General features: G+C 41.0%; 1 protein-coding gene across 1 annotated transcript in view; it reads right to left on the bottom strand.

The window, feature by feature from the left end:
* Nucleotides 1-19,787, bottom strand: part of LOC26514089 (dnaJ homolog subfamily C member 16) — a 311,958-nt gene that overhangs the window by 128,680 nt on the left and 163,491 nt on the right. Inside the window, exon 7 of the mRNA XM_032449797.2 lies at nucleotides 14,492-14,652. Coding sequence (XP_032305688.1) covers nucleotides 14,492-14,652 — 161 coding nt within the window. The remainder of the gene's footprint in view (nucleotides 1-14,491; nucleotides 14,653-19,787) is intronic.

Raw genomic sequence — 19,787 nt, 5'->3', positions numbered from 1 at the left:
TACATTTTCTTTATATTCGGATCTCGAGATAATCTTCTCTCAAGCGACAAAAAATGGCGTTTGGCTATCTCGAATGAGTTGCCCAAAACGCTTGGATCCGACTTCCCGTTCTCGACAGAATCTTTTTAGAAGATGGAACTTCTTCCAACGACGACAATTTTTCATCTCTAGTAGTATTGAGTACTCTAGTATTTCACCTTAGTAATTCAGGCTAGAGACCGGCTGTTGAGGAGTTGAGGAAGTACACATGTATTTTCCCGATACTATCCATCAAAGGAGCGTTTTTTGGTTCGGACCTTACTTTATTTGACCAACGGACAAAAGTTCGAAAAATGACTCAGCTCCAATCAACATATCTATCCGCTAAGGTTTATTAAAATATGGATCAGCTAATGGCAAGTTCTTTGGTAGGCTCCAATCTTTCACGTTCACTGACTGGTCAGGGTGATAGCCTGAAATTTTTTCCAAAATCCAAAAGTCGAACGGAAACTCACTACCATTAATTCTCGACTTCACCACTGTGTGCATCTTTTTCTTTACTTGTGAATCAGCTTGACCGATTCCAAGCAAATTCATGCACGATTCGTCCCTACGGATCTGTAAGCGTTGATCAAGATCGTAAGTAATGGAATCCATTTGTGACTCTGAGTCAAATAATGAGGTGAGGTTTTCTGTTGGTACTGGTAACACTAAATTATTTTCAGTCACTGTAAATCGGTGCAGAAGTTTATGGTGCGATCTTGCACAGATTTGACATCTAGTCGATTTGTACTTCGTTACCGTGTGACTTTTTCGCAGACAATTTAAACATACGGGGGCTTACTTAACAATCTCGAACCTTTGCATTACAGCAAGGCGTGCGAACGGACTGCACTGGGCCAAAAAATGGTCTTGAGCGTTATAATAACTTTCAAGCTGGTTTGGTGTTGGCAGAGGAGCACGCCAACGAACTTATATTAAGTTGCTTGCTAAACAAAATTTTCTCCTATTTTGGTTTGCCAGTCTCTTCTGCGGACAGGTGCTGGTACATGTGATTTAATATTTTTTCGAAATTGGACCACAGCTCGTAAATTCCTTATAATCGAGACCTCTTGCAACTCATTTAGCTTTTGAAAATGTCTCATCTAAATCCTGAAGCCTGCACTCTAGCTCGGTCTTTTCTAGAGGAAGTGATACAACTTCCAAACGTTCCTCTAACCGACGAATGCTTTTTACTTTAAGATTTAATCTTCTTTTGAATCATTAAGGGTCGTGGAATTAATTTTCGGCTCATTACTCTCCATAATATTGTATACAATTTATTTATTTTTTTTTTAAATAGTTAAATTAAATAATTTTAATTTTAACTTCGATAGAATGCGAAATCGAAAATAATTAATTAATTTAAAAAATATTACTTTTATTATATATTTTTAAAGTATAATAATTCGGCGAATTACTATAAATTTTTATACCCTTGCAGAGGGTATTATAATTTTGGTCAAAAGTGTGCAACGCAGTATATATTCTTGATCAGGATCACCTCCTGAGTCGATATAAGCATGTCCGTCTGTCCGTCGGTCCGTCTGTCCGTCTGTCTGTCGGTTTCTACGCAAACTAGTCTCTCAGTTTTAGAGCTATCGAGTTGAAACTTTGCACACATCCTTCTTTTCCTTGCAGGTAGTACATAAGTCAGAACGGCCGGGATCGGCCAACTATATCCTTTAGCTGCCATATAACTGATTGATCGGAAATGCCATAACTTCGTTGTTTTTAAGATAGAGGGTTGGGACTTTCCACACATGTTATATTTGACCAAAATACAAAATTTCATAAGGATCGGCCGACTATATCCTATAGCTGTCATACAACGATCGGAATTGGCATAACTTTGGTGTTTTTTAAGTTAGAAAGATGGGACTTGGTATAGGATCTATTTTGGACAAAATAATCTGATTTGCCAAATTTCATAAGGATCGGCCGACTATATACGATCTGCTATATATCCAATAATATAAGATGCGTGGCGCCACCTAGCGGACTGTGACTCAACTGCAAGGGTATATAAACTTCGGCTCCGCCCGAAGTTAGCTTTCCTTTCTTGTTTATTTTAATATATGTTTGGTCATTGAGATTTTTCAATGACTTTTATCCAAAATAATAACAAGGTAATTATTTGTTTCACCACGTTATAAAAATGTTTATTTATTCGCATATGAAATGGAGACAGAAAGCTCCGATTTAGAATGCGTATGCACTGAGACAAATTCGGTCTGATAGCCGACATAAAAAAGATGTGTCGCTAAGTAATGGTGAATGAAGCAGATAGAAAAGCAGATGGAGAAAAGACCCATCTGAGTCCTTGAAATAGTGCGAATCTGCAGAAGGTATTAAAGTCTCGTCGTTGCCTGCAAGGTAGAGAGTAGCGCCGCTCAAGACAAAGACGCTCCCCCGTCTTGAGTTTTGTGCCGCTCACGTTCTTGCAGACCTCTGCGGCAAAATCAAGCCCGCAGGGGCTTACTTAACAATCTCGAACCTTTGCATTACAGCAAGGCGTGCGAACGGACTGCACTGGGCCAAAAAATGGTCTTGAGCGTTATAATAACTTTCAAGCTGGTTTGGTGTTGGCAGAGGAGCACGCCAACGAACTTATATTAAGTTGCTTGCTAAACAAAATTTTCTCCTATTTTGGTTTGCCAGTCTCTTCTGCGGACAGGTGCTGGTACATGTGATTTAATATTTTTTCGAAATTGGACCACAGCTCGTAAATTCCTTATAATCGAGACCTCTTGCAACTCATTTAGCTTTTGAAAATGTCTCATCTAAATCCTGAAGCCTGCACTCTAGCTCGGTCTTTTCTAGAGGAAGTGATACAACTTCCAAACGTTCCTCTAACCGACGAATGCTTTTTACTTTAAGATTTAATCTTCTTTTGAATCATTAAGGGTCGTGGAATTAATTTTCGGCTCATTACTCTCCATAATATTGTATACAATTTATTTATTTTTTTTTTAAATAGTTAAATTAAATAATTTTAATTTTAACTTCGATAGAATGCGAAATCGAAAATAATTAATTAATTTAAAAAATATTACTTTTATTATATATTTTTAAAGTATAATAATTCGGCGAATTACTATAAATTTTTATACCCTTGCAGAGGGTATTATAATTTTGGTCAAAAGTGTGCAACGCAGTATATATTCTTGATCAGGATCACCTCCTGAGTCGATATAAGCATGTCCGTCTGTCCGTCGGTCCGTCTGTCCGTCTGTCTGTCGGTTTCTACGCAAACTAGTCTCTCAGTTTTAGAGCTATCGAGTTGAAACTTTGCACACATCCTTCTTTTCCTTGCAGGTAGTACATAAGTCAGAACGGCCGGGATCGGCCAACTATATCCTTTAGCTGCCATATAACTGATTGATCGGAAATGCCATAACTTCGTTGTTTTTAAGATAGAGGGTTGGGACTTTCCACACATGTTATATTTGACCAAAATACAAAATTTCATAAGGATCGGCCGACTATATCCTATAGCTGTCATACAACGATCGGAATTGGCATAACTTTGGTGTTTTTTAAGTTAGAAAGATGGGACTTGGTATAGGATCTATTTTGGACAAAATAATCTGATTTGCCAAATTTCATAAGGATCGGCCGACTATATACGATCTGCTATATATCCAATAATATAAGATGCGTGGCGCCACCTAGCGGACTGTGACTCAACTGCAAGGGTATATAAACTTCGGCTCCGCCCGAAGTTAGCTTTCCTTTCTTGTTTATTTTAATATATGTTTGGTCATTGAGATTTTTCAATGACTTTTATCCAAAATAATAACAAGGTAATTATTTGTTTCACCACGTTATAAAAATGTTTATTTATTCGCATATGAAATGGAGACAGAAAGCTCCGATTTAGAATGCGTATGCACTGAGACAAATTCGGTCTGATAGCCGACATAAAAAAGATGTGTCGCTAAGTAATGGTGAATGAAGCAGATAGAAAAGCAGATGGAGAAAAGACCCATCTGAGTCCTTGAAATAGTGCGAATCTGCAGAAGGTATTAAAGTCTCGTCGTTGCCTGCAAGGTAGAGAGTAGCGCCGCTCAAGACAAAGACGCTCCCCCGTCTTGAGTTTTGTGCCGCTCACGTTCTTGCAGACCTCTGCGGCAAAATCAAGCCCCTTATTAAAGTATCGATCGAACGCAGTATATATTGGTCAGATTCAGAAGTTTTTCTTCATTGAATACGTTCCCATCCATCGTCGTTGTCAACGTTCGTATCAAATAAAGTTGCTGAGATTCAAGAGTGGTCAGAGGATAGCATGTGGCGGCATGTACCAACTAAACAGTTCACGGCAGATATAGTGTCAAGAGGTGGAGACGTAAAGGAGACGGTAGAGTTGATCTGGTTTACAGGTCAATCGTTTTTAACGGAGCCGGAAGATAAGTGGCCAACGATTCCCCGGTTTGATCCGTCAACAAAACTTTTGCAGATGGAAGAAAAAGAATGCGGACTCAGTCAGGACCCAAGCGTCGGCGAAGCGTTGACTCCCGGGCACCTGTTGACAGGCGGGTCGCTCCTCGCTAGACCAGCTCCGCGGACCCCGGACTAGCAGGGTCTAACGCGGCTTGCGGCGATGGCGGCTTGTCTCGTCAACCAAGCAAATGTTGTGGCAGCGATAGTCCCGGGGGTACGTCTTGGGTGTACAGGTGCGGTCGAAGTGGCTGCAGCAGTAAGAAAACATCGGGCGCGGACGAAAGGTTCATGGTCGCCTTCACGAGGACTAGCTCTGGAGATGTGTTTAAGAGAGCAGTTCACTGGCGAGGCTGCCAGTTGGTTGAAGCCGGATGGAGGCCTTTAATAGGGCCGATGAAGAGTTGATATAATATAGGTCTAGGGTCTATCTATATTATTGATTAACAATATAGATAGATAAATGGAAAATAGAAATTGAACTAAAAGTCTAGTATAAGTTATCATAGGGCGGAGCGGGAGCGGAAGAAAAGCTCAATTGAGCTATCCTGTGAATTCGCCCCCTTCGCCGCAATAGATAAGCTAGGCTTAAGTTTATTACGGAATATTGTAACGTGATATATTCGAAATTGTAACGTGAATCCGACTTCACGAATTTGTTTTCGTAGTTCTTGAAATTTAGTGATATATACCGCCACCCATTTTTTTATTGTTTTCGTGATAAATTCGATATAAAACAATAAAGGAAAGCTAACTTCGGGCGGAGTCGAAGAGCTTCATTAGCTCTAAAACTGTGAGACAAGTTTGTGTAGAAACTGACAGATAGACAGACAGACAGACGGACATGCTTATATCGACTGAGGAGGTGGCGGAGTACGCACTTCAAAGAGGTAGTGAAAGAAAGCACAATATGGAAGTGCACCTTTATCTGAATCACTTCAGAGCGGCGCATAAACTCCTTAATGAGCCATATAGCATCGGCCTGAGCGACTAAGCAAGACGGCAATATGGATCTGTCATAGAACGCGCCAAGACGAGCGAGAGAGTACATCGCAGAGTACATCGTGAGAGTACATCGGAGAGGCATCTGAGTATCTGGAGAGGCCTATCATACGATGCCTATTGCAAGGTCCTAGAAGATCTAGCAATTGACGCCAGAGCTTATAGCTGGGGATTTTAATGCCTGGGCTCAGGTGGGGGGTGTCCCACCACAAATGCTAGAGGCAGAGCCCTGCTAGAGATACTACCTCCCTAGACCTGGCTCTTCTCAACAAGGGCAACCAGGAAACCTTCAAAAGAGCAGGCGCCCGATCAATCATTGATCTGTCTATTGTCAGCGGAAGCTTCGGACAAATTTCAGACTTTGCCAAAATGTACACGGCTAGCGACCACCCTATTCCCTTCGCTCGGTACCATAAACCGGCAACACGGTAAAATAGCGAAATCTTGGCTCTCCGTATAAAAAGCAAGTACGATCAAAGGTCCGAGGCAGGAAAGCCGTAAGCTCATTACCAGCGGGTAAAACTCAAACTTTACTATGTGCTGGTTATCAATCCTCTGTGCGTTACAGACGCCCTGCGCCTTCACGAGGTGCCGGACGAAGCGACAGAAAACCCATTGCACGACAACAAAATGTTCGCCCGTAAAGAGTTCTGCGGCCACTATCGTCGAACCTGCATTGTCTTATGAGCCGCTGTGAGTAAGGAGCGGCTCGAGAAGTCAGGATGAGGAGAGGTGTGTGGGATAAGTGCTACGGATGGCTGGTCTCGGCTGGTTTCGGCTAATGATCCAGCTGGTGGTCCTTCTGTCGGAAGCAGCACTCTGAGGATATTTTAAATACACTAAGTGGCTAATTTAATTTTTGCTATGTGGCTATGTGCACTAAGTAACGAACCTCGTTCGGTTCTAGTTCGAGACCAACTTTATTATCGAAAAGTTAATCTTTTTTGAGATACTTAATTACATACATATTATGTGGCTTAATGATGATTTGCAGGTCAATGTTAATGAAAGTACGCTCAATTAGATCAATGTTAAAGAAAGTACATGCTAAGTAAACTAGTTCTGGGTCTTCTGACTCCAATCGTTTGGTATTGGGTTTCTTCTAAATTCGATGGTTTTCTCGCCCCAATCAGTCGGTCATTCTTGCCGCTGAAATTGCTGATTCCAGTTTCTGGCCCAATCCCGGTGATTTCCGTCTCCCTCCCCATTTAGGGACTCAATGCAATTTGTGACTCTTAAACGTAATAACTAAGATTGAATGTTAATACCAAAAAAAAATTAAATCACAAAACATGAAAATCGTGTCATTTTCCCAAAACAAAATTATTTGCGCAGAGCAAAAACACTAGTACGCTTTGAATTACGCGAAATAAACTCATTTACGAGTTTTTCCCGATCGAGCTCGTCGGTCATATTTGAATAAATATGTAGAAGAGCGACGTTGTTCAGCCGATTTTGTGACATTGTCGACCTTTAATATGTTTTCAGTCGACGAAGGACGGAAAAACTTCTCTCATTTGAACAGGATGACCCTGGAATTGTTATGTACAGACGAACATAACGAACAAAATCTGGGAATGGGCCCTCTAGCCCATTCGTATTTTTTCAAGAAATCCACAACACCCCCCAAATTGTTCGCTTGCTCATTTTTTTATATTCGTATTTTATTTATTTGCTTGTATGTTAAAAATATCCTACCAGTACATTATGTAAATTACTTTTAATTTAATTTATTATTGGGGCTAGAGGAGCTTGATGCTGCTGTGTTGGACGGTACGGCCGTGAAGCAATGCTTCGCCCAACTCCTGAAACTCCTAACTTAGAAACAACGCACCCTCTTCAGGGCACTCAGCTCCTTCAAAACCTTTGCCACAAACTTGGCTGTAACTTCCCATTTGCGTCCCGACTCCAGCATTAGTGGCTCCTGCTCTCCGGTAAGAAGGTCTCCTCCAAGCTCTCCTCAAGGTTGGTCCGTTCCTCGTCGAAGCGCCAACAGTCGAAGAGGACATGGTAGGCGTCCTCCATGACCCCCCTGCCACATGAGGGGCAGCCATCCTCTCTTTCGTGCCCGAATCGCTTCAAATAGCTTCTGAAATACCCGTGTCCACTAAGGGCCTGAGTCAGGTAGAAATCCACCTCGCCGTGCTTTCTTCCGGTCCATATTCCCACATCCGGAATGGGCCTGTGCGTCCAACGTCCCTTTGTAGAGTTTTCCCATAAGCTCTGCCGCGGTTTCGTCCTGCGCCGTCTCGGCCAGCTCTGGCTTCTCCCGGACCAGTTCCCCTAGCGAAATGAGACCGGCGATCACGAGTGCCGACACCGTTCGTAAGGCGCATGACGTGCGTAACGCACAAAGCCGATAATCAGCCTTGATGCACCACATTCATTGCCTTGGCCCACACCGGGGCGGCATAGAGAATCTGCGAGCTTACCACGCTGGTGATGAGCTTACGCCTTTCTTGCCTCGGGCCTCTAATATTGAGCAGCATGCGTGAGAGTGCCCTTATCGTCTCACTTGCCCTCTTGTGAGCATACTCCAAGTGCTCCCGGAATGAGAGCCGCGTGTCCAGCATCACTCCGAGGTATCACTCTCTTAAAAGTGATGGCCACTCCTCCTACGCGGACCGTTGCTGTTTTCACTTTTTTCCACTAGATTAGCACTGCCTCCGTCTTGTGCGACGGAGATTAGCCAAGCCTCCACTTTTTCGATCGCACGGTTCGTAGTAGCTTCCACCTCCCCAACTGTCTTCGCCACGACCACCACTGCAACGTCATCGGCGAATCCAATTAAAGATGTTCCCTCGGCCATTGGAATCTGAAGAACACCATCGTACGTCGCGTTCCAGAGCAGTGGCCCGAGCACTGAGCGTTGGGGCACTCCAGCGGTGACCTCGCGCTCTTTGCGTCCCTCGTTCGTGACAAATAGAAGAGATCTATTGCTCAGGTAGCTATCCACCATCCTTAGGAGGTATCCAGGTATGTTCATCCTCATAAGCGCCTCTTACGTCCGCGACCAGTTTGTTGAGTTAAAGGCGTTCTTGATGTCGAGTGTTGTTACCAGGCAGTACTTTTTGGTGCCCCCTTCCCACCCGGTGCCTTGAATGGCGCTTGCTGCCAGGTTATACACAGCTGTCGTTGGCTGTGTGTTATATGTGCACGTACACCATGCGCATGCTCCGAGCCCGCATGTTTCCCGCGTGAAATTCAAAATGTGTACATCATCCAAGTTAACGATATATGGCATTCGATTATTTCGAGTGAGCAATTTTACTTCTCGGGATTTCTCGAGTGGGTCTAGCTACCCACTCAACCCACTACTCCTGCCGGGCCTGGCCAGGCATCCTGGTAGCCTGTCCGCCAATTGATGTTGATATTATGTTTTTTGGTTTCACCCATTACATGAATTTCCAGATGTCGGAATTTAACTCCATAGTCTTGATTTTGGACAAATTCCGTGAAAATCAGAATCCGAGCCATTGTCGGTAACTTCCGTTAAATTTTGTAATTTTGACCGGTGTCATTGCGAACGCTGGGTTTAGTCCCCTGTCTTTCTTCGCTCAAAAAGGTAAAATACTGCGCTTGCACGACTTAGGGTAGGATTTTGGGTACATGGATACGCCTGTTTTACAGTTTTTGGTTCGTCAGGAAAGGGGATGAAGTTGCCAAGGCCTACGAAGTTTTTAGAATAAATGACGTGCACTACGAACCAAAGAAAATAAAAACCGTAGAGAAAAATTTTCGGAAAATGAAACTTGTAGGACTGTTGCACCTATTGCCAAGACCTAATAACCCAGCTCTAAAAGACGGCACCAGAAACCGAAATCAGCCATATCAGCGGTAAAAATAACCGACTGACCGGAGCATGCAAAACCAGCGAGCCATTAGTCAGACCTTTTATACGTTCTTTGAATACGACCCCGGGACCTACCGTTACGCCCGCATAACGCTCTACGGACGAACATTTGGTGACCCCAACGTGATACCCCGCGTAAAATGATATATTTATATCGTGATATTTTTTTTGTACAAATATCGAAATCGCGATATTTTTTTTTTAATCTTAATATATTTTTTCCTTGCTCACTCTGATTTTAATCTTAAAAGTGAAACAAATTAAATTGATAAGTTATCAACTGAAAACCAAAAATTGATATAAAACCAAATTGCACCAAATTAAAAGAGCGAGAGAGTGATAAACACGAGCGGAAACGTTTCGTCAACAATTTTATATTTAAAAAAACGAAATATCAAATATTTGGATATTTTGAAGTGATGTTTTTAAATATTATCATCAAATTTTTTATAAAAGAAATATCATTGATACGATATTTTTTTAAATTTTCGACTTCCCTAGTTTCTATTTTATCACAACCTGAACACAAGCCACACGGCAGTTCGACCATTAAACATATTAAAACCTCAAACCTGGGATCCGAATCAGACCCCGTAACCCAAATGCTTATTGATGAGCAAATTTAAGGAAACAAGCTATGCAAAGCTTTACAAAGCTATGCAAAGCGAAACTGCGAAAACTCAAATAGGTACGAGGCGAGACAAAGTCAGCTCACCCACTCTTGAACTCAATTTAAAAAAAAAATTGCCAAGCTCCATGAGCTAGCACTATGTCATGAGAATGAGTATTTCACGAAGGCCAAAGCGCTAGAAGACCTTGTGAAAAAATATGAAGCCATATTTTCGGATGGAATACCATCAAGGCGAAAACCTCGAGCCAAAGACACAATCACGAGGAAATGAATCAGAAGACCTTCGACTTGCATGACTAAAACGAAGGCAGGAAGGGCGGTTAGACGATCTTTAAGATTTTCTGTGCAACATCAAACAATATATGAAGGATATGTGGAAGACAATCGCAACGGGGTACCATGACCTCATAGACCTGGAACCAAATGATGGACACACCGATGATAGATTTTAAGCTGTATGAGCAGAATATTTTTCATTTCTTAGCGAAGCACCATATTCGTATCCAGTATCAATACAAAAACCCACTACCGCATCGGCATACCGCATACCACCAGTCGATATCCCAAAACTTGACGGAGATTACCGGCAATGGCTCCGAATCTACGAAATTTTCACGGAATCAATACCATAGCGGCGCAGTAAAGTTCCGGCATCTGGAGAATCATATAATAGTTGAAGCCAAAAACCTAATCTCAACACCAATTAACAGACAGGGCATTTACCAGGATGCCTGGCAACGCTAAAAAATGCCAGGTCCCATAATGAACGGCTGTTAATTAAGTCCACGATCCAAGAGCTTTGAGTACACCCCAGAAGTAATGGATCAGCGGACCAGCTGCGCAGCTTGCATGATATCGTGCTCCGAACAGTCGCCACTCTCAATGCACTCAATGTGTCAACAGTCAACTGGGATCTAATATTGATAGACATTATTGGGGAAAGATTCACACACGCTGTCATCTCTAGAACTAGCCAGCACTGATCCAACCACTCGACTATCTCTGAAGCAGATGTTAAAACACCTTGAGCGTCAGGCAACCAGTAACAATGACGAAAGCTCATCGTTCCAGCTCATCACGAGTGGTGTGTTCAGCCTCAGCCCTTCTGTGGGCACAAAATGGATTGTGATCGGGCCAGTGTGATTTGAATCAGCTCTAGAGTCCAATGCTGAAAAAATCGTCCTTAATCACGCGGTTAGGGCACCGGGAGCTATCCAGTCTTTAAAAGGAATCGGTGAATTCAACGCATCGGTGCGAAGTTCTAGTAGTCTAGTACTTGAAAAGTATAAGAATTCTCCGCCGATGACGGATCAACAAGAAAAGCCTCTGAAGGAAATTAAACCACAAGCTCAAGGGGAGCTCCCGGCATGGGTAACAGGTATCTTCAAAAGAGACCAAGAAGCAATGCCAAGAATGGACCGAGAATCCTGTATGCGCACTGACCAACCAGGAAAAACTCTTTGTATTACATGAAAACCCCAAAAAGAATGGTTCGAGGGCGCGCTACAAGGCGAAGGAGACAACCAATGTTGGAGATCTCACCCACATAATTCAAATATTTTTTTTGGTAGCCATTTTGGGCGCCATAAACAGAAATCAGCCATATCAGCGGTAGGAAAGACCGACTAATCGGAGCAAGCAAAACCAGCGAGCTAAGCAGAAACCCATTGCCAAGCGATCTAAATCAGCAGACCCAGAACTAGTACCTAGCACGTACATTCTTTAACATTAACCTTATAGCACATACTTCCTTCAACATTGACCATAGTGTACGCATTTTCCTTAGCATTGACCAGCTGGCTTAACCTTAGTAAATTCTCTGATCTTATAAAAGATCACCTTGTCCATAATAAAGATAGTTAGTGGCGAATACAGAGTAAATCGGTTCGTTCCTTAGTATCATCTCTTGGTACTTTAAACTAAGGTACTTAGAGTGATGCTCCCATGAAATGGACCCCCAGTAGGACCTATACGAAATCTCTCGGAATCTCCGACGCTCCATTTATGCCCACCCAACCTTGGTCATAATTCTCGACCATAATCTATGGTATAGGCGTTTAAAGGTGTTACGGAAGGGCTTATTTAGTGGAGATCAATACAAGGTGTTTCTGATAATTTATTCTAACTCTATGTATTCTAATTCTATTTATAAACTAACAATTTTTATGGATGAAAGAATACATGGAATTTTGTATAAAATAATTAAATAAAGTTTAAAAATGGAAATTTAAAATGATAAAAAAAATTGCTTTAAGAGACTATTGTGTTATATGAATATATACATTAAAAATTTATTTAATTCGCGTTTTTTTATTTAATTTATTTGATAAAATAATTTATTTAATTTTGCCTATGTTAAAGTCATAGTCATAGGACCTTCATGACCGCGATAATGTACACTTGTTTCACTGATTTTGGGTTTTGCTTTACCCACATTACAGTGTTACCCGAATAAATAACATAATTTCCACGAAAGCATTTCCTTGTGCTGAGGCTCAAGTTTAATTCGGTTTCTACCAGTAAAAGCGTATCAATAACAACTATAACGTCTGTTATTGGCTGATCTCACATATACAAGTATATTATTTATATATATCACATATATATAGCCACAAATTATGCACCAGTTATTAGCACCAGTTCAGGAAAAATGCTCCTTTATTTGTCTCTATGCATTTATATTTACTTTGAAAAGCTATACAACTATGCTATATATTTTTCACTTATGAGTACAGCAATTCTTTTATTTTGTTTTGTATATTTAACCCTCTAGTGCCCAAGACCGCCTCTAGACGGGTAATGTTAAAAATACCGTTATTTTATTCTTTTCAATCCTTTTGACTCGGTTTTGCATTGTTTCTAATTTGGGAAAGCCCAAAAATTAAGTTGGTTGCTTTTGGAATACATACTAGAGGTTGCGCAAGCTGCTGTATTCATTTGAAGAAGAAAATTTGTGAAACTCGAATGAAGTAATTATTTTGTAAAAAGTGCAAAATGTAAATATTTTTTTTAAATATTATAAATAGTTTGCCGGTGAAATAAAATATTGTACCGTGTTGTTGATAGTCTCAAGGACGCAAAATACGAAACTCACACTAAAAATAAGCTTTCGTTAGCTTTTTATTGCATTTATAAAATATCCCGTCTAGAGGCGGTCTTGGGACAATTCGGGAAAAAAAATTTATAAATTAATTTAGAAAGGGAAGCAACTTATGACATATTTAAGTACGAATAACTGCTTGAATAATGAATTAATTGAATAATGTAAATAAGTTATCAGCTCTTTCCGACGTGGAGATTAAAAAATTATTAAATTCTAATGATTTTGGCATTGACACCATGACATTGATCTATGTTGGGTAGAGAGATTTGTGTAACTTCAAGCGGAAGTCCTACTCCTTTTGCAAAATGGTTGTCATCCTCAAGTTCGATTGCGTCCAATTCACCTCAAGCATAGAAACGCAAACGTAAAGCGCCTGCTGATCATAATATTGCTCATGTTAAAGAAAGCACAATAGCTGAATGTGGATCTGTTTGGACTATGGATCCAAAAGCACCGCTTTTCAAAAAGATGTTGTGTGACCAAATGAACCTATTCATGGATATATCTGCAATATCCTTTAATGAGCCTGACCTCGGAGAACTTCAAAATCTGGATACGCCATTCAAGTGTTTTCAATTTTTATACCCTTGCAGAGGGTATTATAATTTTGGTCAAAAGTGTGCAACGCAGTAAAGAAGACATCTCCGACCCTATAAAGTATATATATTCTTGATCAGGATCCCCTCCTGATTCGATATAAGCATGTCCGTCTGTCTGTCGGTTTCTACGCAAACTAGTCTCTCAGTTTTAAAGCTATCTTTGAAACTTTGCACACATAAGTTAGAACGGCCGGGATCGGGCGACTATATCCTATAGCTCCCATATAACTGAACGATCGAAAATGGCACAACTGCAAGGGTATATCAAGGGTTCGGCTCCGCCCGAAGTTAGCTTTCCTTTCTTGTTTTTTATTATACTATTATTGAACATATCACTTAGCAAACAAATTTGTATGCTGTCCAAAAGGATCCAATACTTCGTTTTCCACAACAAATTTAGAAATTTGCATTTTAATGACAACAGTAAGTTGCCCTCCAAGGATTCTGACGACCACGATCCTTTATACAAAATACGACTGCTCGCGACTCATTTCAATGACAAGTATCAATTAGTTCCGCTGCGCTAACGCTTATCTGTGGACGAACAAATGTGTGCAACAAAAGAATTGATTACCTAATTTTTTGTTGGCCTATCATCCCAAAGCCGCCTCTAGGCGGTCCAAGGATATAGTCATATAAAACTAGATCCGAGCAAAAATAATTTTTTTTTAAAACAAACATTTAATTTTGATACATACTGAATCCAAAAATAATTTTTTTCTTGGAAAAGAAAATTTGGGCACTAGAGGGTTAATAAAATGTATATACCCAAATAAAAAATTGTATAACCCGCTAGACGTAAATGATTTTTATATAGAAGTTTACATATAATTACCGCTGCTTACCTTAAACATATAAGCATATCGAACTCTTTCATTGTTATACTCCCTTTTCAAAGCAATATTTCTAAGAGTATTTCTTTCCAATTCGTTATTTTCAGAGTTCTTAGTTATCAGAATCACGCATAAGCGTTTTCTGGGTCTACTCCATTCCGTGGGGCATATTTCTGTAGAAAAAAACATATTATTAAATTAATCATATAACCCTAACACATCTATAACACATAACACATTTATAAGAAAAAAAAAGAGAATTTTCTCTACAAAATATTTTTGTACCGAAACAAGACATTCATATTTCGTATAGTTGTAACGATTTGAGTGATCGGACCCATCAAAAGAAGAAATTAAGAAAAAAGACTAAGCCGATTTCTTGAAATCTAACAGAAATATGTACATGTAGTGAATTTTTCCCCATCATATAACATGTCAACGAGCAATTCGTTGTTTTTTTTATACCCGGAGTACAAAGGTATGTTCTACATATTATAAATGAATAGTGAATGTATGTAACGTTGAGAATAAACCATCTCAGAATCATAAAGTATATAAAATATAATATATTCTGGATCAACATCAACAGGGGAGTCAAAATATCCATGTCCGTATGAACGCGTGGATCTCAGAGACAATAAGAGACATTGTAAAGATGTAAAATTTTGCACGAAGACTCCTTTAAATGAAGTTAGTATCCAATTTTCGCCACCAAAAATTGCAAATTTCTGTGCCGCCAGTTAAGGAACCGCCATTTTTTTTTTTTTTTATCCGGCTGTCGTCGCATGCAGACGTGTTTTTTATTGTGCTCCGGGAAAAAATATTCAATAAAATCATAAAAGTGCAGAGACTGGTCTAAGAAATCTACAATAACGCGAAAAGACGCCTTTTGCGATGAAATCGCTAATGTTTATATTGATTAATTAATTAATTAATTAATATAAAACATAACTCTTAAAACTCAAACTAAATCAACCTCGACTGCAATGAGCTTAAACGACGTTCGCACACAACGTCAACGTGAGCAAGACGAGAGACGGCTCTCAGTACAAAGAAACAACGCGTACTTCTCTTTTAAAGCAACCGAAAACCATGCAAGCTCTGATCAAGCGCGGTCAATTACCCCCAACTTGACCGAATTCTTAAACGTAGAGAGCGAGAGAGTGCGTTCCTGCTCCCCCTCGATACCATCGATGTCTCTGCAGCCAAAGAGTGCAGTAACTAGCACCTCAATTTCTTTGACAACGTCAACAGTAACAACAACAACAACCGCAACTGTATCGACAGCGCGTTTAACGACGTCATCAGCTAGCAGCGCAAATAGTAATACGTCCGCGCTGCCCGAAAACCAAAACAAAAACAATGACTATATTAAGCCGGCTGTGCAGACAGACTGGCATGGATCGCTACATCCAAATCAAAAGGAAGCTGAGCCCCCTGAATTCCAAACGCAAAATAACCCGTGGCAATGCTAGCCTAGCACCAAAAGAAACGCCCATTAACTCAAACCGATTTAAAATCTTGGCAGACGCCGATGAGGTTGAGGCGGTCGAATCCACTGAAGTTGAGAAAAGGAAGCCAAAACCTCCGCCTATCTATATACGCGAAAAAAGTTCCAATGTTCTTGTCAACAAAATTATTGAGCTTATTGGTAAGGATAACTTCCACATAATACCCCTTGTAAAGGGCAACATTCAAGAAACAAAAGTTCAAATGAAGTCTGAAGATAACTACAGAGTATTATCAAAATATCTTACCGAGAATAAAAAGAACTTTTACACGTATCAGCTAAAAAGCAGCAAGGGCCTGCAAGTCGTACTTAAGGGCATAGAGCCCGAAGTAACGCCTGCAGAGATAAAAAAGGCGCTACAGGAGAAGGGTTTTAGCGCCAAGACAGTCTTTAATATCCTTAACAGGGATAGAAAGCCGCAGCCACTCTTTAAGGTTGAGCTCGAACCAGAAACCAAGCTCCTGAAGAAATACGAAGTGCACCCAATATACAATCTTCAGTACCTGCTGCACCGCAGAATTACAGTTGAGGAACCGCACAAACGCAATGGCCCGGTACAATGTACGAACTGCCAGGAATTTGGCCATACAAGGTCATACTGTAAACTGCGCCCGGTGTGTGTAGTTGCGGAGAGCACACTGCCCAGCGAGCAAAGATGACAGCAACTCGAAAAAGTGCGGCAACTGCGGTGGCAATCACACTGCTAATTATAGAGGATGCCCAGTCTATAAGGAGCTGAAAAGTCGCATCCACCAGAAAGGAATAGCTGCCCGCACCCAAAATGGACAGTTCACGGCGTCCAGATCAAACCCTGAAGTCTTCTTCTCGACTGCAGCCAGATCCTCACTAGGACCCATTAACTCTGACAAAAATGTGACATACGCAAGCGCCTTAAAATCAGGACTGGCGACACCTGCCTCAAGAAGCTCATTTCTGCAATCAGCATACCAAGAACCGAACACGGCTCAGCAACATCAACCAACAGAGCAGCCAAAAAGCAACTTTGAAGCTATGATATGCAGCCTACAACAAAGCTTGACGGAATTTAGAATTCAATATAGAATTTATGTCGTTTAAGCGCACAACTATGCAAGATTTAATGCGAAACCAAAATCTATTGACTCAAATGCTGGTTTCACAACAATCCAAATAATGGCTTTCCTACGGATATCTACGTGGAACGCTAATGGCGTTTCGCAACATAAGCTTGAGTTAGCTCAATTCCTACTCGACAATCATATCGATGTATTGCTGCTTTCGGAAACACACCTTACAAACAAATACAATTTTCAACTACGAGGATATTCATTCTACGGAACAAATCATCCAGATGGTAAAGCACATGGTGGGACTGGAATTCTAATCAGAAGCCGCATAAAGCACCATTATCAAAACAAATTTGCTAAAAACTACCTACAGGCCACATCTATAAATATACAACTAAATACTGGCAACCAACTTACACTAGCCGCCGTATACTGCCCCCTTTGCGATAATAGACTTTGCGATTACCAAAAATATCCCTAAAAATCTGACAAGCGCCAATTCCCTATCGGATCTTTCATCTGATCACTCGCCTGTCCTGTTTATTCTACTGCGACATCCAGGAACATTGGAACAACCATTAAAATTGACCTCACAGAAAACCAATTGGGTTAAGTACAGAAAATATATCAGCTCACACATTGAGCTAAGTCCTCATCTCCACGATGAAGCCAACGTAGACAGCTTTGTTAATTCACTTGAGTCTGTACTCGTCTCTGCAGCTCGAGCCTCAACATCGCAAACTATATATACACAAAGCAATAAAAAGACAAATCTACAAATCGAACAGCTCGTCCTCGAAAAGCGGCGTTTACGTCGCGAGTGGCAATTCCACAGATCGCCATCTGCTAAGCAAAGCTTTAGACATGCCTCACGTCAACTTACTAAAGCCCTACAGCAAGAAGAAGCTTATGTCCACCGCCGCTATATAGAGCAATTGTCAACTTCTAGTACAAAACACTCACTATGGAGAGCTCACCCAATTCTAAGCTCACCGAAAGAAACCGTGATGCCTATTAGAAATCCCACAGGCGGCTGGGCGCGCAGCGTTGCAGACAGAGCCAGCACGTTTGCCAATCACCTTAAAAATATCTTCCAACCAAATCCGGCCACTAGTGCCTTTACTTTGCCGACTTTACCATATGAGCCTCAGCTTCAACATGAACCAATCGAGTTTCGCCCAAACGAAATCGCTAATATCATCAAAAACCAACTAAATCCGAAAAAATCACCAGGCTGCGACCTCATAACTCCCAAAATGATCATTGAGCTTCCATATTGCGCCGTCTGCACTATCACCCAGCTCTTCAATGCCATCGCAAAACTTGGCCACTTTCCAGCGAGATGGAAAAAGTCAATTATAATAATGATAGCAAAGCAGGGAAAAGACCACACAATTCCCACGTCGTATAGACCTATAAGCCTACTTTCATGCTTATCTAAACTCTTTGAGAAATGCATTCTGATTCGAATAAACACATACCTAAGGATCCAGGAAGGAATCCCGTCACATCCGTTTGGGTTTCGTGAAAAGCACGGAACAATTGAGCAGGTCAACCGGTTAACAGCAGAAATTCGGAATGCATTCGAAAAACACGAGTACTGTACCGCAATATTTCTAGATGTCTCTCAAGCATTTGATAGAGTCTGGCTAGAATCTGACGAATTCACTGTTGGAGCTGGAGTTCCTCAAGTAAGTGTACTCGGACCAACATTATATGTTCTCTACACAGCAGACATCCCGACAAGCACACGACTAACAACATCTACGTTTGCTGATGATACAGCTATTCTTAGCCGCTCAAAATGCCCGATGCAAGCAACTGCGCAGCTAGCTCTTCATCTGGTGGATGTTGAAAAATGGCTATCAGACTGGCGAATTAAAATAAACGAACAAAAATGCAAGCACGTTACGTTCACCTTGAATAGGCAAAACTGCCCGCCCCTTACGCTAAACAACACCCTACTCCCGCAAGCAAACGAGGTAACATATCTAGGAGTACACCTCGATAGAAGACTCACATGGCGTCGGCACATAGAAGCTAAAAGAACCCATCTAAAGCTAAAAGCCAGCAGCCTTTATTGGCTTATCAACGCTCGGTCTCCCCTTTGCCTTAAATATAAAGTACTGCTGTATAACTCGGTACTTAAACCTATATGGATGTACGGCTCCCAGTTATGGGGGAATGCCAGCAATAGCAATATTGACATAGTCCAGCGAGCTCAGTCGAAGATCTTGAGAACAATCACCGGGGCACCGTGGTACGTTCGCAACGAAAACATACATCGCGACTTAAACATTCTTCCAGTCAAAGATGTGATCGCAGAACAGAAGGAAAAGTACTTTAGCAAGCTATTGTCGCACCCTAACCACCTGGCGAGAGGTCTAACAAGGTTGAGCAACCAATCACGACTTCGTCGCAATGACCTACCCACCCAGCGACCGTCTTGAGGAACGTGCAACCAGAATGCAGTCTTAGTCTACTGTTAGTTAAATGTTAATGTTAATATTTGAAAACTTATTGTTAGTCTCAAAATTAAGAGAAGATCCAATAAATAAAAGCAAAGTTTAATAAAAAAAAAAAAAAGTTAAGGAAATTATTTTGAAAATTTTTGGATTTGGCCCAACTATTTGTATGGCACATTTATATTTGGAAAAACAAATTTCAAATAAATGGGCCCCAAACTAAATTATTGAATAAGTAGATCTTTGATTAAGACATGAATTAAATTGAGACCAGGCACATAGACTCT

Source organism: Drosophila ananassae, chromosome 2L (assembly GCF_017639315.1).
Source record: "Drosophila ananassae strain 14024-0371.13 chromosome 2L, ASM1763931v2, whole genome shotgun sequence".
Lineage (NCBI taxonomy): Eukaryota > Metazoa > Arthropoda > Insecta > Diptera > Drosophilidae > Drosophila > Drosophila ananassae.
This window is presented reverse-complemented; position numbering and strand designations above follow the sequence as displayed.